We start from the raw sequence: 26,901 nt of genomic DNA on the forward strand, positions 1-26,901 counted from the left end.
TAAAAATATAAATTAAATATATTTTAAAGAAACAGAAGTTCGAGAGATGATCTGATATAGAAAAAAAAACAACATATTTAGGTTATTTGGGTTAAGATTAAATCTATTAATTTATTAAAATAATCTTCGGAGCTTTTGATCTCAAAATACATTTTTAAGTAATATGTAACATCTGGGGACAATAAAGTTAATCTTATTTGATCTTATTTTTTATGCGTGCCCTTAGCCTTATTTGCGGTAAAAAAAAAAAAAAAAAAAAACAAGGGATTGGAAAAAAATCAACTGAATGCAGTCATCAGCCGTAAAAATATTTTTTTCCATCTGCGTCGAGGAACAAAAAGCTTTTCTATTATTCACAATTAAAAAAAAAAAAGTATTTTGGCGCTGACGTGGGAGTGTAGTACCTCAATCCCACCAAGTGGTGGCAATCACTCTCACACAGATGCGCACATTTCATGGCGAAAAATGTATTTATGTTTCCATGTACACTGCCAATGTTCTCCACGATGCATGCTCAATTTTAACACGATAATGTTATGGCAGTACTTAAAAAAGTCCACATATCCTCCCACTCTCCCCTGTTTCCTCCTACTCCTCCGCCACTGCGTCCCCCTCTACCTCCCCCCTCCTTCATTAAAACAAACGCTGCATTCATCTGGCCCAGACTGCAGACTCGCTAGTGCAGAAACTTCCCATTTACTTCGGAGCAGCAGGCGAGCAGCCCGCTCAACAGGCCGACAATGTGGAGCGTGTGCGGGCCAGTTTGCGCGTGGTGTCTCGCTCTCCTCGCCCAAGTCTGTATTGGGCAGTCCCAGGGAAGGTAAACACAAACTTCACATCTACTACACACTGTTGTTCAGTATACTATTGATCATGCGATTAATTCTTTCTTCTTGATTTTCAGACCCTCTTTTACATGTGGGGGAAACTTCACAGGGCAATCTGGAATAATCGGGAGTCAGGGGTACCCAGGAGTTTATCCCCCAAATTCTAAATGTGTGTGGAGGATCACAGTAAGTACGCAATAATTATAATATATTGCTTGCTGAATTTATTTATGATGGACTTTATTAGTGACCATAACAAGAGGGATTAGGTAAATGCAGAATATAAACAGAAATACACCAGAAATCATCACACGTAGATTGTGTTCTACTTGTATTCCCATCACATGAACACTGGTGATTATGATAAATATATTTGAAATTGGTTTACAATGTATTTTTTAATGTTATGTAAAATGTTATTATAGATAGATATATAGAAGTAATGCTATATTAGCCTCATTAAAATATAATAAATATTAATAATTTGTGCAATGTGTCATACTGCATATATATATATATATATATATATATATATATATATATATATATATATATATATATATATATATATATATATATTTATTTATTTATTTATGCAATACTATAGCCTCTTGATGTCCAGCCTTTTAATTTGTGTCCTCTGTAGTGAATCTGTTTTTATATTATTTTTCTTTTGGCTCAGTTGAGCTCTCATGTATTTGAGAGAGTCAAAATGGACACAACAGTGGAAACAAATGAATAGGTTGAGTCTCTAACAATATATATCCACAAATCTTCACTCAAGGTACCAGAGGGCAAAGTGGTGGTGCTGTCGTTCCGCTCCCTCGATTTGGAGAACGACAGCTTGTGTCGCTACGACTACGTGGATGTGTACAGCGGTCACGTCAATGGGCAGAGACTCGGCCGCTTCTGTGGCACGGTCAAACCGGGAGCGTTGGTTTCGACAAGCAACAAAATGATGCTGCAGATGGTATCGGACGCCAATACGGCCGGCAGTGGCTTCCTGTCTGTTTTCTCTGCCGCGCAGCCACACGAGCGAGGTTGGTATCGATTCTTCTATGTACTGTGTAAGGGTTCCCAAAAATCTCTGTACCTTTTTTTTTCCGGATGAGAATAGGATTAATTTTCGATTAAAACTCCTAGAGCAGGCATACTTAGCAAGTCTTGACCCTCCAAAAAAGGTCTGGATTTGTGTGGTCCACCAAAATGGTCCCAAAAAGTAAAACTCCAGAAGTTGGTCCCCACCATGTAATAAAAACCAACAACAGCCTCTGCCTGGAGGCTGCCCTGTTTGGACAACAACATGCAACATCTTCTCAGCCGGATGTGAAATTTCTCTGTCAGGGATCTACCCACCCTCTCTCCACCGCCGCCCCCCTGCAGAGGACAGCACATGGTCAGACAGCCTTTTCCTCTCTGCAGGGTAGCAGAGTCTGCTCTGCTATCCAAGAGGAATTTTAATAGCTGGTTCCTCGGACCAGAGCAACTGTCAGACCGACAGCTGGCTCTTGATATGGTGGATAGTTGCAGAGAGCTTGTTGCCATATTACAAAACACCATCGCAGGACTCCGTTATGACTAGTTTTTCTGCCAACATGGTTTACTGGCAAGCTAAATCCGTTTGTATCCGCCAATACACTTTTTTTATATTTCACATACTAAGAAACTTTGATGTTGAAACTACTTAAAAAAAGGATGGACAAAATTAGCTGTATTTTGTTGCTTTGTCTGAATAGAAACTGACTAGAAACTGACTAGAAATGGAAAGTAGCACAGAAAGTGGTCCCAAGGAAGAATATTAAAGTGTATCTGTTTCCAAATGTTTGACTTGCAAAAAAAAAAAGGAAAGGAAAGGAAAAAGAGATTCTGGTTCCGAAATTGGGGACTGTGTACTGTAAATTTAGTGTGAAAATTGCAATACATTAACATTTTTTTAAACTGCAAATATGCATACAGGTACCAGTAAGCCAAATTAACAAACATTTTAAACCATTAACTCCTCCTTTCGGGTCAAAAATTGTGACTTACATACACCCAATTTCCACATCATTTTAGGGCATTAGTTTCCTAATTGTGTACCCCGGGGGTACATAAAATCAAATAGGGGGTACATGAGTTTTTAACAAGGTTTCTGCAAGTATCAGCAGATCTAATTAAATTCTTTTAATGCTATTTATAAATAAATTGCAACATAAATGTATTATATTACCCATGTGTGACAGCATATATGTATGCAATACATTTTTCTTTTCAAATTAAGAGCAAATAAAATGGAACAGGTTGTATATGTCATATGTTATATGTAATCATTGCTAAATTATGCAAAAAAGACTTTCTTATACAACATTGTATGCATTTATATTGTAAATTTTAGTCTATTTGAAGCAGGTTTTTTGTTTTACTTTTTTTTAAGTTTCACTTCATTTTTTTTCACAATTTTATACATTTTCCAACAACTGGTACTTAGCATCAATAAAAAAATATATTTATTTCACAAGAGGTACGAAATTGAAACGACTGACTTGGCATTTTTAGTTGACTCCAGTATAGTGAGGTGGTCCTTAAAAACAAAAACAAAAAAAGTACCCTCAGAATTCTTGTGAGAGTTACTAAGATCTGTCTGTGACCAAAATTTTGCAATGTCTCATAAGTAACCGCTATCGGACTCAACAGGGGATCAATACTGCGGCGGCAGACTGGACAAACCTTCTGGAACGTTCCAAACTCCAAACTGGCCCGACAGGGACTATCCAGCCGGCGTCACCTGCTCCTGGCACATCGTGGCGCCAAAGAACCAGGTAAATTCAGCAATTTTTTTAGGATCATTTCCTAAGAGAACACAAGGCTGGACATGTAGCGCGAGACAGTTGTGTCATCCCACAAATTGCACTGGTAGCCTTCAATCATCTTCTTTGAAGCGGCTGCTTGATTAAAGACTGTCCCGTTTTTCCCCCCTCGCGGCAGATCATTGAAGTCAAGTTCGAGAAATTCGACGTGGAAAGAGATAACTACTGCCGCTACGACCACGTCTCCATTTTCAACGGCGGCCAAATCAACGACGCCAGGAGGGTCGGAAAGTACTGCGGAGACAGCCCCCCGGCGTAGGTCTCATGTCTCTTTCATTTTGTCCAATTTTACTCTCATTCTATCATATTCTTGCCAGATGCTCTGCGTTTTGTTTCTTCTTTCATGGAAACACATCTCAGGGAATCTTACTTTATAACCACATTGCATATATTGAAATCATACCTCATATGTGATCTTCGTTCATGTATTTTATTTATCTTGTCATCTTTGTCTCATCAAATCGCACCGTATATCAGAAATTATACTCTATATACTTCCCGTATGTAATATTTATCAGTTGTCCTATCATCTGGTATATCAGATCAATTTATGTTTTATTTTGTCTTGTTTATCATCTGGAGATCCATATTTTAGTCATGGACTTTATTGAAAATAATGCTTTTTTTCATACTTCATAGTAGGGTTAATTGAAGGCACTTGGGGAAATTTTCCCAGGGTTTCTGCAGTTTTCATCAAATTGAATTGCCATTTGACAGGAACAGTTTGTTTCCTTTTCAAATTAAGAGCAAATTAATTGGATTAATTGTTTTGTTAAGTCTTCATATAACACAATTTAGCCATAACTTGCTTCATGTTCCAATTCATTTGCTCTTAAGTTGAAAAGATGAACGCACTGTTCATGGGCATAAAAAGCATGGAATTCTTATTGCTGATTCCTAAAGAAATGGTGTTAAAATCCCACCTCGCTCCTGAAGTGCCTTTGTGTACCCCCAGGGGTATACAGTATGTACCCCCATCTGGTTTACACCAATGGTTCTCAATTAGGGGTACTTAAAGGCACCTTAGGGGGTGGATGACATTTTTACCTGGTTTCTACATGTTATCAGCAAATCTAATTTAATGCTTTGTAATTTCACGACAGGAACAGTATGTTGTTCTTTTCAATCCCAGACATCTTTTTATGTCATTTTCATGGGTCTTAGACATGCATTCAGGTCCGTTATTTATGCATTTAATTATGCTAGTTTAGCTCTCCCCCCTCCAAAAAAAATCTGTACATTTTGAAGACGTATAAATACGCACAGTGTCATTAGTGTCTTAAGTTTCTGTCAGACATAAAACAGATGTTGCGCAATCTCTCTTCTGGAATCTCCTCCCATCTGATTCCATCCCATCCCTACATTGCAGTCCCGTGTTCTCGGAGGGCAACCAGCTCCTCATCCAGTTCCTGTCCGACCTCAGCCTGACCGCGGACGGCTTCATCGGGCACTACAGGTTCCGCCCCAAGAAGTTCTCCGTCACCACAACGCCTCCACCCACCACCACACGGCCGGTTACCACCAGGCCAATACGTAGGTAGCAACATTCATCTTACATCTTGGTGAATACGATTACAATTGTGCACACTAGCGAGCCTCGGCCTGACAGAAAGAACCACCCACGCTCGTTATCCTCTCCGGTCACGTAACCTTGTTATTTTGCCATTAGGTCATTGCGGTTGACTAATTTCAGTGTTTTCAACTGTTATGTTCTCCTTTATGGAAAGTAAAGATAATTTAGGGCTTTAAATGAGGCCTAAAATGTAATAATTGTGTGTGTGTTGATTTGTTTGCAGCCCTCAAGTATTCCGTGGCCTTGTGTCGGCAGAAGTGCAAACGACGAGGCACACTCGAGAGCAACTTCTGCTCGAGTAACTTTGGTGAGGCTATCAGCAATAGACACAACAGTGGACACAAACTGGCTGGCTCTCAGCAGGATATTGTATTGAATGACCATTTAGACCATAGGTGTCAAACTCCAGTCCTCGAGGGCCGGTATCCTGCAGGATTTCTGGTTTTCTCAACCCAACACACCTGATTCTTAGCATAAGCTTTCTAACAAGCTCTGCAGGAGCTTGAAAATAATTATAATCATTTAAATCCGTTGTGTTTGAGAAAGAACTTTCAAAAACATGCAGAATACCGGCCCTCGAGGCCTGAACGTCGACACCTGTGATTTAGACAGAATATTCAAATAAAATCAGTCAATTTTAATCACATTTTTTACAGACGTGAATTTCTAAGCCACTGACTCGTTTGAGAAACCAAATATGGTTCCCCAACCCAAAAACAAAAACCAGGCAGCAGTAAACACCTTGTGATCAGCGCGCATTTTAATGTCATTTCCACCAAATTTATTTTATTTATGAAGTTATAGTCCTGTTTATAGGGAACTCAAAGGCGTCCTTGAGAGGGAGGTGAGAAGAGTGTACAGTACGGACACAGTGAAAGCGCTCCTGTGGCGTTAAGTCTTGATAAATGATGTGTATTCACCCTGTGCTGTTTACCCCTGTGGGATGTTTACCACATGGCTTGGTTTTGCTTGGCAATCCTAAAAAGAGGAAAAAGGAGGGAGGACTGGCATCGGAAATGTGGCGGGCACCTGGGGCGAGGGAGTAAACTAGATATATTAAACGGGGCATGGAAAATGTACTTCTTAAATTGCTTGTATCTAAATATTTAGCTGAAGTGTCCATCAAGTGTAAAATTACGCAAATAGGGAAATCTTTTATGAGCTTGAAATTTGTGACAAAAAAAAAAAAATCGGCGTTTTTTTTGTGTTGTTTACATGTGCAAAACAGTGATCACGGGTACAGTTATCTCGGCGGTGACCCGCGGCGGGAGCGTTCACGCCACCGTGTCCATCATTAACGTGTACAAAGAAGGCAATCTGGCCATCCAGCAGGCGGGGAAGACCATGAGCACCAAGATGGTCATCCTGTGTAAGAAGTGCCCATTCGTCAGAAGAGGTGAGTGTCGCTATCTGTTAGCAACTTTAGCGCAAACTAGCATACTTCAGAATAGCGTCTTGTACAGTGGATCCTCCGAATAGAAATGCATCATTATGAATTTGGTTCTTACTATTTAACACTTTTGCAATATTTTGTCTGATTCTTTCATTTGTACATCAAAGAAAAAATCGAAAGAAGACACTAGGGAGCTGAAATTTTACTCATATGGTGAGAAAATGTCAACAAGTTCAACATGGCACGACCTCTTAGTTATCACACTACCAGGAATGTGCCATACGTTGGCTTAATTACTGCAAGAATGAGATGGAAAAAAAAAGACAAAAAAAAAATCAAAATCGTGCAAAAGAGTTATGAATGGGAATGATTACTGCCAAAAATAACCGCCATTACTCAGCGCCGTTGATCAGAAGCTAAAGCGGGTAACAAACTCCAGGCTATTCAATTCACAAAACTCAATGCAGCTCTGCTTACCTTTTAGCAATTTTTTTAGCAAATTCAAAAGGAGTATAGTTGGAGGGAATTGGACAGCCAGGTAAAGGTCAAATGAGGTTGACCTGCACACTGTACAATGTTAGTCTGTATTTTAGATTTATCCTAAATATTTACCCGAAAGATGAATATCCAGATTTTTTATTTGTTGTCAATAGTTTATACAGTGTTCCCTCGTTTTTTACAGTTAATACGGACCGGAAAACCCCCGCGTTAAATGCATTCCACAAAGTTGAATTTGCCCTCAACGGAATTTTACGTACATAAAGTGCATAGTTTAATAAAATCTTGCCTACCTTTCCTCGTGATCAGGGATCTCCTAACAGGCCAAACAGGCATGTGTCTTTTTTGGAGCACAAATTTCATTTTCATTTACATGACACAACACACAGTTCATCAGAGCGCAGTGAGCGGCCACTAACTCTCCCCGCATCCTCGAGCGCTACTCCCCTCCCACCGCATAGTCCCCAATGTGGGTTTTCTTAAAGGGCCGGGCTCAGCCTGTGTTGTCAATCTCTCATGCACCCTCACACCCCCCAGTTTTAAGCAAAAGTTCCTTCATTTGCAGCCGAACAAGACCGAGTATTAACAGGCTGTTAGACTGCTTCAGACTCCACGTTAGGACTGAAGTGGGAGTGTTATTGCAGTACATTAGATAGGCTCTTTTGTAAAGTGACAGTCTTTTGGGGAAAACAAAAAACAAATAACTGAAGCTGCAAAAAGTGAAACGGAAAGTGGCGAGGGAACACTGTAAAACAGAGTACAGACAGTACCTATGTGGAAGCGGAGCAAATTCTCACGCGTGGCCTCCTCCTCCCCCTCCCTCCTGAATGTCTCCGTCGTTGCGCCGTTGCATTCAGGCTCTTTGTGTGTGACCTCACCAGGCTTGAACTACATCTTCATGGGCCACGTGGACGAGGAGGGACGCGGAAAGGTGGGCCCGCATCACTTTGTACTGGCCTTCAAGACCAAGAACCAGAAGGTCCTCAGCGTGCTGAAGAACAAGCGCTGCTGAGTGACGGAGCCGTGTAAAAAACAACAGCGACCTTAGCAAAACATGGCTTAGATTAGGATTCGTTCACTCTTATATTAAAGTTAGTCAGTACAATCTAAACATCAGCAACTTAAGTTTTACTCATTCAAATGAAAACAGCTTAAACAAAAACACTAAGAACGATTATGGTAAATAAAGCATTCATAGATTTCACTGATATCTATCATAAATATCATTTAAATGTTGATAACTTTTTTTCCCTGATTAAATGATTCCCTAAGAATTTTTAGAATTTAGAATCAGCCTATGCACAATTGACAGTAGTTTGTTTTAGTTGGAGTATTAGGTCCACACTGAAATGTAAATGAGTGTAAAAATACACACATTTTACGAGACATTTTCAGAGAATATTCTAATATATTTTTATGAGAAGAAACTATGCTGAAAAAACATTGATGTACCAGATATATATACTGTATATATATATATATATATATATATATATATATATATATATATATATATATATATATATATATATATATATATATATATATATATATATATATATATATATATATATATATATATAAAGCTGTGCAATATTTGATACATATTGTATAAATTGTACAGTATATTACTCTATGGCTTTTACCCTTACTGTATTCACAAGAGAGCTAAAAGATGACAAAGAAAGTCTGTGAATATTATTTATGTTTTATTTTGTCATGCTCCCTAATAAAAGTCATAGATAATAATTTGATTTAAAATGTCTTTTTTGGGAGGGAGGAGCTAAAGCATTGCTCAGGGTGGAATGTTTGCATAAATATTTATTCACATTTCTGCTCAAAACAACGGCATTCTGTCTTTAAAAAAAACGTGAGACGACTGTACATGGGTATTGTTTCTAGTTCGTCTCAGTTTGTGTTTATGTTTTCCTCTTATAGAATAAACGGGTAGCGATAGATTGAGTCAAGAAGAAACAAAACGGGATTCTAGCTCCTGGGGTAGAACATGGCATATTTGGAGGTACGGAACCCCAGCAGGTCCCGCATCTCGTTGCGGAATTTGGACAGGTCCTGGCGCAGATCGTTAAGATTCTCCACGGTGGCCTGGTCGGTGCTCTGCATCTTCTGCCGCGTAGACGTCAAGTAGCGGTGCACCAGGCAGCACATGATCTTCTGGTAGTTTTCGTCACGCTTTTGTTTCAGGTTCTTCCATTCCTGTGAGAGAGTGTAAATCACACCGCAGATAACTCAATTCAGCCGGCGTCAGAGTTACTTTTGTGAGAATCACTGCGCCAGACTTGATATCCAAAAGATGCAGATGTAGCATCTTGTGCGAGGTACATTTGGTACGTACCTTGATTTACAAGATATCTAAATTATCAGCTCTACGATGAGCAGAAATTTGTATGTATTAAACAGTTCTTTTAAAAAAGGGAATTCATCACCCCCTATTTAACTGCTAAGCTAAACACAAACAAAGAGAATAAGAATTCTGTACACAACCATCTGCCAAACATTTGCTAGCTTAATGCTAACATATAAAGCAAAAAGTCACAAATAGGCCATCAAAACTAGCATTTATGTTGCTACTTCTCCAAGGACCCCAAGATAGGCCTTCAAAATAAACATTTAGGCTTTAATGTTAACATTTCTTGAAACTTTATTTGAACTCATCTTGAATGCACCTATTTTGTAATGTTTGACACGATAGCGCACTAATGTCAAGATGTAAATTTTCATATTAGCGACCCTAGCATCTTGTGAGAGGTACATTTGGTACGTAGGCTACCTTGATTTACAAGATATCTAAATTATCAGCTCTACGATGAGCAGAAATTTGTATGTATTAAACAGTTCTTTTAAAAAAGGGAATTCATTACCCCTATTTAACTGCTAAGCTAAACACAAACAAAGAGAATAAGAATTCTGTACACAACCATCTGCCAAACATTTGCTAGCTTAATGCTTAATGCTTTTCATATTAGCGACCCTAGCTAGTGTTTGCCATGACATGAGCGATAGCTCTCACCTTCAGGCTGTTCTGTCTCTTGACCCGTCCCTTGGAGGTGTGCGAACAGATCCATTTGCTCATACTGGTGATCAGGTAGCAGACGGTCTTGGGTGAGGGCAAGATGTTGAACGGGGGCGGCATCGTACATTTGTCGTCAAAGTAGCTTAGCCAGAGTTTGGCTCGGGCAAACTTCCACTCTTTGTCTTCGTGATTCTAAAAAAAAAAAAATAATAATTTGAACATCTTGAACCCCATTTGAAAAGGTATAAATGAAAGGTAACGTGGTTGTCGGTGATAGACTCACAGCAATTTGTCTGAAGCTTTTATGGAGCATGGCCACCAGCAGCTTGGTCAGCACAATGACCACCACAATGTTGTAGGTGCCCGTAATCAGGGCGCCCACAAAGGAATGCAGTTCCTCTGTGTAGCTAATACGGGTGACGAAGAGCGCTACGTGAGCCAATGAGAAAATGTACCAGAAGAGGGCGTAGCAGGTGCCCATGAACCTGCGAGAAGAGTTCACCATGAATCATCTCGCAAGCGTGACATTCATATTGAGCAAGGGTTAGGGTTAGGTTCAACTCCAGTCCTTGAGGGCCACACCAGATTCAAATGATCATTATCGGGCTTCTGCAGAACTTGCTCATGAGCTGCTTGTTGGAATAAGGTGTGTTGGCAGAGGGAAACATCTAAAACATGCAAGGTAGCAACTTTCGAGGACCGGAGTTACCCATTCTTGACAGGGAAGCAAAGGCGTACGTGTGGAAGGCATCGTTGCTCTGCTGCTGGCAGAAAATGCCTTGGCAGTCACTGGGAGGATTCTTTTCCGGGTCTTTCTGGTCCTTTCCGTAGAGCTGGGTGAGTCCAATAGTGAAGGAGAACAAGACGAGCAGGAAAAGGCCCAGAAACTTGCCAAACTCCTGCAGCATCTGACCCATGGAGATCTGGTGAGAAATGATTTTTTGTTTTAAGTCATGAAAGATCTTGACTGGATATATATGTGACATAATCTCTTGTAGCACAAGTTTATGAACCAAGCATCTGTGTTCTTAAGAAGGGTCTTATTCTATTTCCTTTGTCCCATGTGTTTGGGGGGTTTTACGAAGTCACAGTCAATCATCCTCCATATGGTTTTCATAGGTTCCATGAGGCTCTCAAAATCACATATCCTCCTTTCCCAGTATGCCTGGTCTCAATTTTTCTAAGAATATTTACCACGGTCCTGAGAATCAAGGTCCTGCAGTGTGTTTCAGATGGGGTCCATGAAGGTCATCCCTGGGTCTTTTTGTAAGCAAGGGCGACAAAATCACCAACCTAGCCAGTCAACCACCATTGTCTTTCCCTGGACCCCATGATTGTATGGTTCAGGTTTTATTTTGGAACATAGATGTTTCCAAGAATGGGGTTGCACTATAGGTTTCATGTTTCTTGATTTTATTTCTTTCCAGGTAGTGGGCCCCATGTTTTTGGGGTATTATATTACATTAAATCATCCATTGTCTTCGTATGGTTCCTAGACGTGTAGTTCCACAAGGTCTTTGAAAACCTACTAAGGGATGCTTAGACCCTATGATTATGTGGCCCTGTTATTCTACAAGAATACTTTTATAGAGAATTTTAGATCCAGGGAACCCAATAAGTATCCTTCATGATGTACCATCATCAGGTTCTAAGCTGGTCTAATGTTTTGGGGGTCTTATTCTGAACTGACTCATACCATACTTGTTTTAGGGCCTTAGTTCTAGCAGGGGCCCAGGATCCTGTGGCAATAATCTTCCTAAGAACATTCCTAAGGATGATTATCCGTGGATCCCAGGACCAAATAGCAACTACCTTACGGTACGTCAACCATTTTTTTTCCCCAAGGATGATCTGTTATGCTGTACCAAGGATGTGGTTTATTCTTCAAGTTATAAGAAGCTGCTAAGCTTCTGCAGTCTAAATGACCTCCAATCATTCACCATATAATCCGTTTTACTTCACTCATCCATCATATCTTCTCGCGGTTTTTCGGAACGCATACTGTACATTATCCATACTATTGCTGTCACACGTTCCCAGCGTCGTTTATTTTATGGAAATACTTATCCAGTGTGGTTGGTAAACCCTGGGTGGGTCAGAAGGAGCCCTCTCCCTACTTATAGGGAAATCTGGAAAAAATAACAGTATGCAGGAACGATGTATGTATTTTTGGAGTAGCGTTTGTACCAAATATTTAGAGTCCTTGAGGGGGGGGCTTATCTGTTTGCAAGGGTTGACAGATGGTCGAGGATGGTCAGAACACGTGCTTCCAAACCGCCAAAGAACCTGACACCAACACAGTTTACAGTGTGAGGTAAGACCGCTGCGCCTCGCATCTCGTGCCGCTGCTGTTTGCTTTGCTAGTTTTGACAAGAAGCTCGTCTTTGAGAGTGATCCATTCCCTCGTCGGCGTTAAATTTTCTCAGTGTATTACGCCACTTTGGATTCATCTAATTAAAGAGCTATGGCGGCTCGTCCGGCCTTGGCAGGTGTCCCGACATGAACACTGTACAAACACTAGAGGAATGCTGTGGGTTGGGACCTCAATGCCCAGTGTAGTCCAACAACTATATTTTTAAAGATCATATGATCCAAAAAGACTTCTTAACAAACCTTTTTTTAATGCCAGGCAACTTTAATAGAAATTGTACGATACCATTTTTAAACCTTTTTCAGTATTTTGCCCAATCCTTTGCCTTGCATCAAAGGCATTTCACTTCAAAGGGAAAGCAAAAGAGGGAGCTGAAATTTCACCCAGATGGTGACAATATGTCAAAGTGCATGACTACATAACTATCACACTACAAGAAGTGTGCCAATCCTTGGCTATTGACTAAAAATACTGTGCGAATGATGTGGAAAATGATCCAAAAATGGTCAAAATACTGCACAAGGGTTAAGAACTCATTTCAAAGAAAATTTGGTACATATACAAACAATCCGGGTAGCAGAGTCTTTGGCACATCTGACTAAAGGTTTTGAGCTCCGGATTTAATCCAGGTTTCCGTGTAAAATTTGCTTGTTCTCTATATACAGTATAGTAGGTGATGAAAGTTGTCAAAAAACTTTCATTGCACTCTCTGACTCACACGTGGAAACGCATGGGCAACAAAACTCATGCACTCCCCACGCTAATCATTTTTCCGTTTGGCTCATACAGACAGTGATGTCACAGTGACTGAACAGCGGGCTGAGGTCGAGGTTAGTGGAAAAGCAAGAAGGTGGAGGGCGCTAATTAGTCATTGTCTGGCTCTGCCTGTTTTACAAGATGACCACAAACATGACAGGCTGACTTGGCTAAATACCTGAAAACAGAAATCGCCCATTTTTGTCTTTCCTGCCAGCCAGCTTTTGATTCACAGCACAAGTGATCATTTGCTAGGATGCTAAAAAACAAAAGCAATGAAAACCACTCATTTTTACTTCATTGCTGGTCTTACTTGTAGCGTTCACTTTCGCCGTGGGCGTTAAAAAGCGCATTTTCTGATTTTAGGCATTTTATAATGATGACATAACACTTTTTTTCCGAGCTATTCTTTCACAGATGCGCTTCACGCATCCATCACTTCATCCCACGCACCATCGCCTAATTCAGAATAAGCAATGTGACTCTCCTACCTGCAGCGGCCCCAGGATGGAGCTGGTGGTGTACATGAAGAAGAGGCGCAAATAGCTGAGGATGTTGGCAAAGGCGAACAAGCCCTCAGCCACCAGGATGGGATGGAACGCATCCCAGTTCTTTCTTTCTGTGTCCTCGACATTCTTGAACTGCGGAGAAAAGAAAAAAATTCTAAATATTCCTCAAGTTTATAACAAGGGTGCAATCAAAGCTTTTAAACTGCGAATGCATCCTCATTCTGGATCATTCCAGAACCCCCCCAAAAAAACAAAATGATAAATAAAATGCATCGTTCTGAGGACAGACTCAAATAATCAAGGCTCGGAAATTTTAAAGAAAACATGTAGTGTGAATTTTCAAACACACACAGATTAACCCCTGAGTGAACGTCTAATTATTTGAAAGATCCACTTTCATTTATGAAATGTAAAATTTCAACAGTCTTTACAGATAGCAAATTGAATTTAATGCTTTTTTAAGCTGTTTTAATGCAGTCAAAACACCTATATCTGACTGCGTATACATATGCTGGTGACAGTACATTTTCATTTTCAAATTAAAAGTTAATTAATTGGATCATGTATCAATGTGTATATGAGCGCATTTTTTCATTGTGAATGAAACACCCCCACAAATATACGCCTAGAAATAGCATAACAATCATACTTCCGATGTTTAATCAGTCCGACCACGCAAAAATGTATCCCTACTTTATTGGTGTCTGTACCTTGCTGTTAGCTACTATCTTGAGTGCGAATGTAGCCAGGTAAAGGGAATTCATCACAAAGCTCAGCTGGTTCCTCGACTCGTCAAGAAAGTCTTCCAGCCCCTCGTACCAAAGGCGCTTTACGTCCGACCACACCATTCCTGTCAGACACAAGGATTTTTGGATGTGTACAACCTGGACGACACAATCAGTCACTTTTAAAATTTATGGCCGATTTGGAGTCCATAATCAATCAAATGTTTAAAAAAAATGGGAGTTGATTTGCATGTGACCCCTTTTCTGGAAATTCTTCACAGGAATCTCAATATGAATGCTTGTGCATGTCTGCCATTGCTCCACACACGCAGGCCATTTTCTGCCAACAAGCTGAGGAAACAAAGCTTTATTTGTTTTGTCTGTTTTTCGGGCCGAGCCGTGTTTTTTTTATTTTTAAACAGAAGCAAAGTGGAAGCCTGGAGCATGTGGCTTAGTGGAAAAGCAAACTCAAACAGAAGCAGGGTTCATGAACGCATCGTAAACAAGAAAAAAGGTTGAGTTTTTATCACTTGTTCTAAGTATGTTTGTATATACCAACCTTTGTTTGCATCTTACATGATACACATTTCAACATTTTTTTTTTTTTTTTGCTTTCCTCGTGTCCATTTTAAATATCAGTTGTGGTTTAGCTTGGTTTAGAGCTTCTGTGAGAAAAAAAACTAAGGTAAAGGGTTGAATCGGAAAAGCTATCCGGGGCTTGTTACTGCCATGAGTTACGAGTCGCCGACCAATGGGCTGCCGCGTGACTGCTGCAGAGTGCTGCAAGCATGAGTCAACCTATCGCCGCCGAGACAGCGGAGAGCCATTCCAGTGAGTCAACTGCGGTGCTAATGGTTTCTTGGCAGCAGACGCAGTATCTCAGCATCCTCACGTGAGCTGCAGCATGTGTCAACGCCCGTCTGGTCGAGAGCGGATGCCGATTTGGCGAATGGAGGCTGTCTCTGTGGTTTTTCATCAAGATGGCTGTTTGTTGTGTTTACGCCTGATCGCATTATAGACACAGGATAAGCTAGTTGGATTTGAGCCAGGGTCGTAATACAGATGTCGCATTTATGCACAGCTAGACAGTCTTAGATAACAAAGAACAGGATTGGCCTCATTCCCTATTCAGAAAAAGATCAATGACAGCAAAGCTTTGGTATGAAATGTGCATGAGTGTTGGAGTCAGGACCATAGAAACAGTGACCAAGGTAATTATTGTTTGAGGGTTGAGACCACACCAAGAAAAAAAAATCTAGGTGTTGAGAGGTTGATACTGAGTCGAGATTACGGACAAGGAAAGTTGAAACAGGGTCATCACCAAAAATAAATAGAAAAGAGATCAAGTGAAGATTAAGACTAAGGGATTGTAAGTAGTTAAATACTGTATGTGGGACTATCAAGAGAAAGACTTTGAAAGGTTGGTCGAAACCTGGTTGGGACTAAGACTGAGGGACTGAGAATCACTGAACACGAAAACTTTAGGGATGAAGAGAATGTCAAAATCAAGATTTCGAGGTCCTGAGAGCTGAGAGCATGTAAAAATCAAAATGTTGAGTGGTTGATTCTCATCACAAACAAGGAAAGTTGAAGCCAAGACTAAATAGAACTGAAATCAAGCAAAGACTAAGATTTTAAGGGATTTTCGTCATAATATTTTAGCCAATCCTTTGATCTTTACATCAAATGGATTTTCAAATAAGGGGAAAGCATTGAAAGAAGACACTAGGGAGCTGAAATTTCACCCAGATGGTGACAACATGCCAAAGTTTGAAACGACACGACAAACTTTTTTTTATCATACTTACAGGGAAAAGCCATTCCTTGGCTAAAATACTCCAAGTAGAACATTGGAAGAATTATTCCAAAAAATGGACGCAATACTGCATAAAAGGTTCAACTATTTCCAAGTCTAACTCAGAATCCAATCTTCAAAACTGACTGACCTCAAGAGCAAAGGCCACTTACAAGAAAATATCATCCCATAGTATTTGGATCCTACCTATAATCCAGAGGATGAGCAGGTAGTCTATCATCTCCAGTGCAGGGCCCATGGTGTTCTTTTTGCCCTCGTTGTAGACCAGCGAGTAGAGGTTGAGCAGCAGCAGGAAGGTGAAGTAGGAGGCGCTGTGGATGATGAACTTAACAAAGGGCGTGTGGATGATCTGGCCCACGCGGGAGCGAGGAACCAGCAGGTAACAGACGGACAATAGCGGCCACAGCATGGCCACGCTCAGCACTGTGGCGATCTTCAAGCAGGTGTGCTTGCGCCGATAGCTGGCTGTCTCTCCGAACCACACCGTGTTGAGGAACTGCTGACAGTTGGACTGAGACACGAACTGAAAGACACATGCAAGAAGATTGGAGCAGGAACAGTTTCCCAAGGTCAAAAAATGCGACTTAGCGTCCCTTTGATTCACACCATGGCTAAAATTAGCAGACCTGCATGAGCTCATGAGAAAATTAATGATGACTCAGAGCTTTGAATGCACACATTTGAAAACCGCGCTGATAAGTACCGCAAAGCACCAGGAGAAAAAGAATCATAGAAATTCCAGAACTATGATACAAACCTTCAGAATTGCCGAAGCAATCTGAACCCCTCAAATCGAGCGTGCCACCTCAACGTTCAAGAATAACTTTTTTTGTGCTACTCAAAGTTGTAATTTATCAGCAGTAAATCACCCAAAATTCCAGAAATGAAGATTGAGATTTTATCGTGCTGAGAGAAGTGGCGAAACTACAAAAAACAGCTGCACACTTTCACCCGACTGACCTCTTTCTGGTTATATTTGATGGCCAGTTTGAGGCGGCTGAGGTTCATGCGCTCCTCTAGAAGCCCTCGTTTGTCCACGGAATCCTCGTTGGACGTGTGGTTGAGGATGACTTCCAGCTCTCTGGAGTTGCGAGCCTGAGCCAGCAGGTCCTTGGCGAACATCTTGCACTGCTTGGCTAGCTCCTCGTAGTCGTTCCTACAGTAGAACAAAAGAGGAGCAAGAATTAGGGAGCATTTTGGAGACACTTTGTCTATTGGACATCCATTTATAATCAACACTTTATGTTCACCAGAAGAATGATTCAAAGCTTTGAGCTTTTAATCTTTTTTTTTACTATACGTCTTCTTAAATACAGACATTGTGGTGACAGCAAGTACCTGAATTCCACCTCCACCAGGCTGAGCTCCTTGAGATCCGTGCTTAGTTCAAAGGCCCTGAGGATTGGGTCTTCCTCCGTCAACATGATAAGCGAAGGGCTGGCCAGGCAGCGGTATATGTCCAAGCGGAATCTAGATCCCAGAGACCAGATGGAAGAATAAGCTTGAGAGGTACCGAAGCTCAAACTCTTGGTTTCTAAAGAAAAACACTTGAAGCACTTGTGACCCAGGCTAAGATGGCCAAACTCTGATTTCGATGAGCTAACTGTTAGCCTAACTTCTTTGACTTTTTGACTTGAAATGGAACAACAGAATCAGGAAGTTAGTAACCAGTTAGTTCTCTAAGTGTTAGTCTGACTTCTTCGATTTGTACTTCACTTATTGGCCTTCAAATGGAACAACAACCAATTTTGAAAGCAGTTACCAGATAAGCTAGACGTTAGCCTTGCTTCTTTTACTTATTCATCTGTTACTGGTCTTGGAATAGAACAACAGATAATTCCAAATGAAGTTACTAGAAGCGCTCACTTTTAGACTAGATTCTTCTCTGTCTTCTTCTTCTACTGCTCATGAAATGGAACAACAGCCAACTAGGAAATTGATTACTAGCTCAGCTAATTGTTAGTCTTGATTCTCTTATTAAATCTACTATTGATATGGAACAAAAGTATATCAGAAATTTAGTTTCCGGATAAGCTAGCTTTTAGCCTAGCTTCTTCTCTGTCTTCTTCTACTAATGGATTTTAAATGGAATAACAGATAACTAGGAAGTTAGTTAGCAGCGAAGCTAACTATTAGCCTTGCTTCTCCTATTCATTCCTCTATTACTGGTCTTGCAATGGAATAGAAGACAATTATAAAATATAAGCTACTTTTTAGCCTAGATTCTTCTCTGTCTTCTACTAATGAATTTGAAATGGAATAACAGATAACTAGGAAGTTAGTTACCAGCTAAGCTAACAGTTAGCCTTGCTTCTCCCATTCATTCCTCTATTACTGGTCTTGAATTGGAACAGAAGACAATTAGAATTAAAGTTACCAGATGAGCTCATTTTTAGCCTAGATTCTTCTCTGCCTTCTTCTACTAATGGGCTTGAAATGGAACAAAAGCCAACTAGGAAGTTAGTTACCAGCTAAGCTAATTATTAGGCTACATCCTCCTATTTTTTTTCTATTACTAGTGTAAAGAATAAATCCAGGTGCACCTGGAGTGCCGTAAACTGTCCTTCTTGTTCTTGGCGTTGCAGAGCGTACACTCGCAACCAACAGCATGAGGCCGGGGCAGAGAGATGTCCTGCTTCAGGAGCATGGTCAGGATCTCGTAATTGTTCCTGTGCGCTGCCAAAATAACAGGAGCCACGTCCATTGTGGTGGAATACTCGGGGTTCTGGATCCGCTGCATTAGTTTCTATGAGGGACACACCAGGTGAATGGCGGTCTGCTTTTTTTTCTGCTTTGAACTTCTTCTGGGTACTCACAGCCATTGACGGCTTGGATGCACGTCTGGGTCTGTGGTTGAGGAGGATGTCCACTGCTCCCACCACTTCTGAGTCTATCGCCACGAGCAGGGCGTCTGTAGCCTGCAATTGAAACAAACTCAGGAGGGGAATAAAACAAAAATATTCCGAAAAAAAAAGGGTTCTTGTAGAAGAGTTTGACCCTGAAGGTTGGTCCCAGGATATTAAACTACAAAGGGGCGATATTAGACAGGGCAAATCACTGCATGATGGTAAGGCCTACACGTGTGTGGGTTTACTACCTGGCAGCCATGCTCAAGCAGAAGCTTCAGGATGTCGAGGTTCTCGTTCTCGATGGCGATGGTGACGGCGTCGCGGCCCAGCACGTCCACGCTGTTGACGTTGAGCTCGCCGTGCCGGTTTTCCTCCAGCAGCTTCTTCACCATGTAGTAATCACCTGAGGACAAAAAGACAGCAAAAAATAATCCCAGTAAGGGGGTTGGATCAGTCCTGTTTACAGTCACATCTCCCACAAAGGGCTGCTCCAGTTTCTAGGCCACGTTTGGAGACTTTATATGGTTAGGGTTGCTGTTTTGTGTCCTGCTTGTCACAGTCCCGTACGCATGCTTTTGTTCTTTTATGATTCCTTTGGACGAAGTGGGCCGGCTTGTGCGCATAGGACTTTTTTTTTTTTTTTTTGAGGGGGGGTTGTACAGGAAGTAATTGAGATTACAATTGTGTTTATATAATTTATAATATAATACACACAGAAACATATAGAATACATAAATGTGCATTATTTAAACCATCTTTATTAATTTGTATATACCTATATTTTTCATCATTTAAAATTATAATACAATTAATTAAATAATTAGAAATTAAGCAAAACATTTTAATCACCAATGAAAAAAATATTGACTGCTACAAGTGATATTGTCTGACAATTCTAAGTAAACTAATGAACTGGTTATTTCGTGAGATAAATACACGTTAAATCTTGATTTCTGCAAGAAAAAGCTGCAAGTCACTGGTATTATGTAACTACAATATATGGACCTGGTTTTTTGATGGTCTTCTTCAAACAGCAAACTCATCCAAAACACACATCGGAAGCACGCAGTACTTTCATGATAAGGCAAACAAGGGTGGGAGGTATTTCAAATATTTCGTCCAAATACTTGAAAGGATGCATGCACACACGGATTGTCCACCGACCTTTCTCGCAGGCCAGCAGAAAGAGCTTCTCGTCCAGCGTGGTCTCCTCCTTCACCTCCCTGACGTCTTTCAGGGCGAGGAATTTATCCGGCGAGGAGGCGTCCGTGCCCTGGTACAGAGCTGCCATCACGACGGAGAGCGAGGCAGGCCAAACACTGGCGTGCATATCCTCCCCCCTCCTCCGACCGAGGAGCCGAGGGGGTCTCTCAGGGCAGGCTTTTGTCGCAAGAGCGTCGCGGTGTGACCATCACAATGGAATCCAAAGCTCAGATGCGCACGCGGCCGTGACGTCAGATCGACACGAGGAAGTGGCGGGTCCGGGAAGACAACAGGACAAGCTCTGTGTTTACTTGCGCCATCATCGGGGGTAGGGGGGAGAGCTCCGTGGTCCTGATGCTGCTTCTGATGATGCTGGGGATGAGGCTTCTACAGCGCATGCGCGATCATGGAGCCGCAAAATACGCGATAAACCGCTTCTTCGATGCAGCTTTTCAGAACATCGCCAAAACACCGCTACATTGCAAGTAATAATTACAAACAAAAGTGAAAAAAATATTCAATTTCAGAGACTTGATCTGGAATACAATAAATTGCAGGAGTTATAAGCGGCAGCAGAGGGCGGTATGCACAAAGATTTCACTGTAACCCGTTGCAAGAACTCACAGGAGAAAAAAAAATGACGAGGTATTTTTTTTCAGGTTCATCCACTAGACATTTGTAAAAAAAAAAAAAACACCACTCAATGAAGAAGCAAAGACACCAAAATAGTTTCACTTGCGCACAAACAGAATGGCTCAAACCAGTAAATAATCTCACTAGTCGCTCTCCTTGTCCACGGTTCAGCTTGCTTTTTATTTAACACTATCACATGTCAAATTGAAGCATTTTTGCTTTGTTATTTATTTTGCCCGCTTATCAGCTGCAAACACTCCTATTCTTTTGTCAGGGGTCTGGCATCATCCTCCAGCCAGAGATCTTGATTAGGGCCCGAAAGCCCTTGACATAGCTGCAAAATTCGACCCCACCCAAACCTTCCATCTCAAGTTTCTTCTAATCTGTTTACCAAAACACACAATCTCCCAGTGCTAACAACTTCTACACGTTGGAGCAAAATGTTCAATAATTATATTATAACCCCTACACCCTCTTTGCTAGAAAGATACATGAAGTGGCCCGCTGAACAGGCCCTGACTTGATCAAAGACGGAAAACAATAATAACGTCACCCAGTAATGCACAAGATGAGCGGAAAGATTGAAGAAAGGTCAGTCACGACGTTCCCTCTAGCATTTCAGTTCTTAATATTTTGGGAAACGGGATACACACGCTGATATTTAGGCCAATTGTGAGCATTTTTTTTTTATTAGTAGGCGACGGTCATTGTAAATCTGCTCACTATATAACAGTATACATAAGGATAAACAATGGGCCCCAGGCAAAGTCATTAAAAAGGAGCGCTAACTTAAGTTCTCAATCGAGCATTAATTTTAAAAAAGCACAGCTATTTTTGAAGTCTCAAATCATTGAGAAAAATAAACAGAAACAAGACATGTTTAACTCGTTTTATCAGAGACGTCAGACTATTAGTCAGATCGACATCCAGCTCAACCAATCGCGGCTAGTTGGGGCGATGACGTCACTGCGGTATAACCTATAATGTTACTCCGCGGGCGGAGCTCCACGATAAGCTTCAGATTGAACGTGTCCACTGTGTGTATTTGCCAAAGCGGGAGCGCAACGAGAGGCAGAAGCGGACTAACGTTCGGCAAACTATACAAAAACGGAACCTATGTGGATTTGTGTTTTTCTCGCAGCGCATGAGGACAGAGTCAAGTGGAGCTCCGCCGAGCAGACGTGCCACTCGGTGAGCGAGAAGAGAGGGGAGGGGGGACTATTTTATTGTCTGGGATGCGCATTTTCGGGAGTGGGGGTGGGAGGAGGACGCGTCCCGCGGTGAGTGCGCCGGGGGGAGTGCTCCGGCTCCAACATGGGCGTCTGGGACAATAACGACTCGCCGCCTTGTTGCCTCCGCTATCATCCGGCGTTGCCATGAAGACCGTTGCGCAGTGCAGCGCCAAACATCATAGCAGGATTTGGAATCGGCGGGGATTACATAATAAAATCATCCTTGTCTAGACCCCCCCCCCCCCCCCTTTTTTTTTTCTTCTTGCTTCCACATATCCCCTCCACGTATTGTCAATGTAAGAAGAGTCACTCTCGGGGGGGCACGGGCTGTGTCGCGGGAACAGATGAGAGGCAAAACATATCACCCTCCTCTGAAGTTAACAGCACCCTGGGAGAAGGATGCTGGCTTCGGCAGGAAGCTCAAAACCTACAGGAACCATACCAAGATCATAGCGCAGCCCGGCATCGTGATGAAAGTCCTGCGCAGGAAGCGGATCGTGCTGTTCGCGGCCTACTTCCTGCTCCTGGTGCTCACCATGCTCAACTTGGCCAACTACAAGTGGACCAAGGAGCCACAGCCTTGCAGCCACCCCATGAGGGGCGCCGCCTATCAGGGCCGCTCGGACCTGCGCTACCTCTACCGGCCCTCGCTGGCCAAGAAGAGGCAGCTCATCTACGTGCTGACCACGTGGCGCTCGGGCTCGTCCTTCTTCGGCGAACTCTTCAACCAGAACCCCGACGTGTTCTTCCTGTACGAGCCCATGTGGCACATCTGGCAGAAGCTGTACCCGGGCGACGCCGTGTCCCTGCAAGGGGCGGCGCGCGACATGCTGAGTTCGCTGTATCGCTGCGACTTGTCCGTTTTCCAGCTTTACAACAGCCCCGGGGGCAAGAATTTCACTTCGCTGGGGTTGTTCGGCGCAACGCTGAACAAGGTGGTATGCTCGTACCCGCTGTGCTCGGCCTACAGGAAGGACGTGGTGGGGATGGTGGACGACAAGGTGTGCAAAAAGTGCCCCCCTCAAAGCCTCAGACTGCTTGAAGACGAGTGCCTCAAGTACAACGCGGTTGTCATCAAAGGAGTGCGGATCCTGGACGTCAACGTCCTGGCACCCCTCATGGAGGACCCCTCCCTGGACCTGAAGGTGATCCACCTGGTCCGAGACCCGCGGGCGGTGGCCAACTCCCGCATCAAGTCCCGGCACGGGCTGATCCGGGAGAACTTGCAGGTGGTGCGCAGCCGGGACCCGAAACTCCGCCGGATCCCCTTCGTGGATCCGGGCCACAAGGCCAACAAAAAAGACGGTTCGGACTACCACTCCATCGGCGCCATGGAGGTGATCTGCGACCGCACCTCCCGGACGCTGAGGACGGCGTTGAATCCTCCCGGCTGGCTCAAGGGCAAGTACTTGGCGGTGCGTTACGAGGACCTGGTGGACAACCCGGTGAAGACGCTTCGCGGCGTCTATCGCTTCGCCAACTTGACGGCCAACCGCGACATCGAGTCCTTCGCCCTCAACATGACCAGCGGCTCCAGCTCGTCGTCCAAGCCGTTCATCGTGTCGTCGCGCAACGCCACCCAGGCGGCCAGCGCCTGGCGGACGGTGCTGAGCATCCAGCAGATCAAGCAGGTGGAGGACTACTGCCACCACTCCATGGCCGTGCTAGGCTATGAGCGCGTGCGGACCGCCGGCGAAGCCAAGGACCTCAGTAAATCACTGCTGACGCACTCCAAGCTGTGAAGACGCCGCCAAAGATGCAAAGCGGGCGCACCTCATTCGTGCCGCTTTCGGAATGTACCGCCTATCGAACGGCATCTGCGAAGACCGCTCGTTTTCTTTCCGAACACTGGATGCCATCCGTTGCCAAGCCTATCACCGAAAAACAAACATTTCTCTTAAGGCAGGGGCTCTCAAACTTTTTGGGTGCACGGGCTTCTTGATTTTTTTGGTTTTGTTTTCCAAGAGACCCCTTGCAATCCAAACACCCATTAAAACCTTCTGAGATCAAGCCCGTACATGTGTTTTGTTGCGTTCTCCATTTGTCTCAGCAAAACAGCAAAATGAAATTCAAATTACCCAAACACATGAGGCATCAACGGAAAGCCAAGTATGTCCTCTTGTGAGGACACCGGGACTTAGTTGGGGAGCTTAACTGCGTCAAAAGGTCTAGACCAGGGGTGTCAAACTCATTTTTATCGTGGGCCACATTGTAGTTATAGTTCCTGTCGGAGGGCCGGTATATTTGTGAAGTCAAATTTTAAGCGCGTTTGTCATTAACGAGTTTGCAAATCAGAGGTTAGCAAAAATTGTTTGCAAAAAATTCAAGTTTTTTTCCCTCAAATTTTTTAAAAGTTGAAGGCAATTGGCAAGTGTGGTATTTTAACTAGAAACTTGAAGTCAAATCAGCGTTTTTCAGACCACATAAAATGGGCCGGATCTGGCCCCCGGGCCTTGAGTTTGACACCTGTGGTCTAAACCAAAAACAGTCCACTAAAATGGACAAAACAAACTGGCTGGATCTCAGGATTTAAACAGTGTACCCCCAAATGATGAAAAGTGGCCTATTTTTGAGGAAAAAACTCATAATGTTATTATTATCATGGAAGTTTGATAACTTTTTTTTAACCCCAATATCAGTACTCCCCAATACTGCTAACTTAAGTACTTTTATTATGTAAGTTAATTTAACACCAAGACAAAACAAAATGTCAAAAAAGTAATAATAATAATGTCAAAAATAATAATAATATTTTGAAGAATAAATTTGTATTTTTCTCTTTTTTTAAGCAGAAGGAAATATTTTGTTGGATCAAAAGTTGTATTTTTCCAAAATAAATTCATAATAGTACAATATTAAAATCAAATGTACAAATAAAAATGTATGCATATATATTAGTGGAAGAAAGTTACATTAGGCGAATTAAAAAAATATATTACTTATGAATAATTTTGAATCAATTCGGAGAATTTTCACACGTGAAGATCACCGTTGCGAATCTGTTTTTTGAAAAGACTATCAAAAATTCTGTAATAGCACATCTTTAATAGTAAAATTAATAAAAAAACATTAATACAATATCAATGATTATGTGTTCAATGATACAACATAATTCTGGCTCGCAAACCCCAGTTTGAGAACCCCTTGCTCTGACGTTCATATAACGTTTGACGTTTGAAAATGGATGTTATTTTATGAATGTCGGGAAAAAAAATGTTTTTTTTTTTCAGTCTCCATATCGTCTGTACAAGTGAAACTAGTGGATGAATAAAACGTTTCAGGTCAAAGACAATCAATGCCATTTTTGAGTAGGCGATGTCCGATTAGTCCTTTTAACCGCGATTTTGGTTGTCTTTTTGATTGTTTTTTTCCTTCTTGTGAGATGATGCACTGTGGACAATGTCTCGACCGCTGCGGAGCTGCTAAAGTCCTCCTCATCGTCGTGGATGTAGGCAGTCGTGTTTTTCCAATGTTTACAATCTTTCGCTTTACTCTCATCCAACTCTCACGTGACAACCAGTGGTGTGTGTGTGTGTGTGTGTGTGTGTGTGTGGAGGGGGAATATCGAGTAAACAAGCAAAGAGTTAAAACACTTTTTTGGCCTGTGTATTGATTTGTTTACACATCTCTTGGAGCTAAATGACGTTTAACACCAGTGGTTGCAAGGAAAAAAAAACAAAAAAACACAACTATCCACATACTGGGGCTGAGCGAATTTTAAAAAATTGTGAATTTGTCACTCAATATTGCAATTTTGTGTGCACTAATTTTTTTCAAGGTCCATTTCACTTTTTTTTAAGCAATAAATGAATCTATCAACTCTAAAAATTTGTGAAAAGAATATAAAAAGCTAAGCTAAATAGTAGCTTATCTCATAGTTGTCAAAGTGCAGTCCTCGAGGGCCGGTATCCTGCATGTATTCTCTCCTCAACGCACCTGATTCAAATGATTAGCTCATTAGTAAGCTCTGCATGAGTTTGAAAATGATTCTAATCATTTGAATCAGGTGTGTTTGAGAGAGAAGTTGAGAAAACATGGAGGACACCGGCCCTCGCGAACTGGAGTTTGACATCTCTGCTAGCAAACCTAACAAAAATTGTTGACAACCTAAAATTCCGATTTTTTAGAGGTTAAATACTAACAATATTAACGGGAAAAAAATATTTGTATCGCACTATGTAAAAAAATTTACGACAAATTTACGATGTTTGCTTGGAGGACAGGAAAAATGATCACATTTGTTCTGCATCTATATGTAGCTAACTAGAATCACCAGCATGAGAAAGCCAATAATACATAATCTATAATTTAGTCATGTTGCATTTAGCTCAGTGGTTCTCAAATAGTGGGGCGGACCCCCCTGTAGGGGGAGGGAGGGGGCGGGGGAAAAGGATTTGTTTTTGCCATGTGAAGTGTAATTGTGATTAAATAAGGATTAGCACTTTATTTTCACAGGCACTTTAATGCACTTGGATTTTGTTCTGCTTAGACCACGGGTGTCAGGGCCTTATGGTGGAAAATCCATACCGAACTAATAAAATTATGGTATATATTTAAATAACTTTAAAACAACTTCAAATTTATTAGTATTGTTTTTATTACTGTCCAAAATAGGAAAAGCACAACATTACGATTAATC

General features: G+C 41.8%; 3 protein-coding genes across 3 annotated transcripts; 2 read left to right on the forward strand and 1 right to left on the reverse strand.

Annotated features, from left to right (window-relative positions):
• Positions 1–651: 651 nt before the first annotated feature.
• pcolce2b (procollagen C-endopeptidase enhancer 2b) lies at positions 652–8,586 on the forward strand. The gene is made up of 9 exons (XM_088402021.1): positions 652–820; positions 905–1,013; positions 1,612–1,867; positions 3,501–3,625; positions 3,792–3,928; positions 5,043–5,206; positions 5,470–5,553; positions 6,475–6,642; positions 8,019–8,586. The coding sequence occupies exons 1-9, from the start codon at positions 741–743 to the stop codon at positions 8,147–8,149; spliced, it is 1,254 nt and encodes a 417-aa protein (XP_088258147.1). The 5' UTR covers positions 652–740; the 3' UTR covers positions 8,150–8,586.
• A 354-nt stretch (positions 8,587–8,940) lies between these two features.
• On the reverse strand, positions 8,941–20,768 carry trpc1 (transient receptor potential cation channel, subfamily C, member 1). The gene is made up of 13 exons (XM_088402361.1): positions 20,359–20,768; positions 19,443–19,597; positions 19,162–19,263; positions 18,889–19,091; positions 17,684–17,815; positions 17,306–17,501; positions 16,532–16,868; positions 14,515–14,654; positions 13,787–13,936; positions 10,907–11,091; positions 10,452–10,653; positions 10,166–10,360; positions 8,941–9,351 (listed from the first exon to the last, which is right to left on the reverse strand). The coding sequence occupies exons 1-13, from the start codon at positions 20,522–20,524 to the stop codon at positions 9,124–9,126; spliced, it is 2,391 nt and encodes a 796-aa protein (XP_088258487.1). The 5' UTR covers positions 20,525–20,768; the 3' UTR covers positions 8,941–9,123.
• A 1,273-nt stretch (positions 20,769–22,041) lies between these two features.
• chst2b (carbohydrate (N-acetylglucosamine-6-O) sulfotransferase 2b) lies at positions 22,042–25,855 on the forward strand. The gene has a single exon (XM_088402535.1). It carries the CDS (start codon positions 22,607–22,609, stop codon positions 24,002–24,004), a length of 1,398 nt encoding a protein of 465 aa, XP_088258661.1. The 5' UTR covers positions 22,042–22,606; the 3' UTR covers positions 24,005–25,855.
• The last annotated feature ends 1,046 nt before the right edge of the window (positions 25,856–26,901 follow it).

Source organism: Hippichthys cyanospilos, chromosome 19 (genome assembly GCF_059441005.1).
Source record: "Hippichthys cyanospilos isolate Australia breed blue-spotted pipefish chromosome 19, RoL_Hcya_1.0, whole genome shotgun sequence".
Taxonomy (NCBI): Eukaryota; Metazoa; Chordata; class Actinopteri; order Syngnathiformes; family Syngnathidae; genus Hippichthys; species Hippichthys cyanospilos.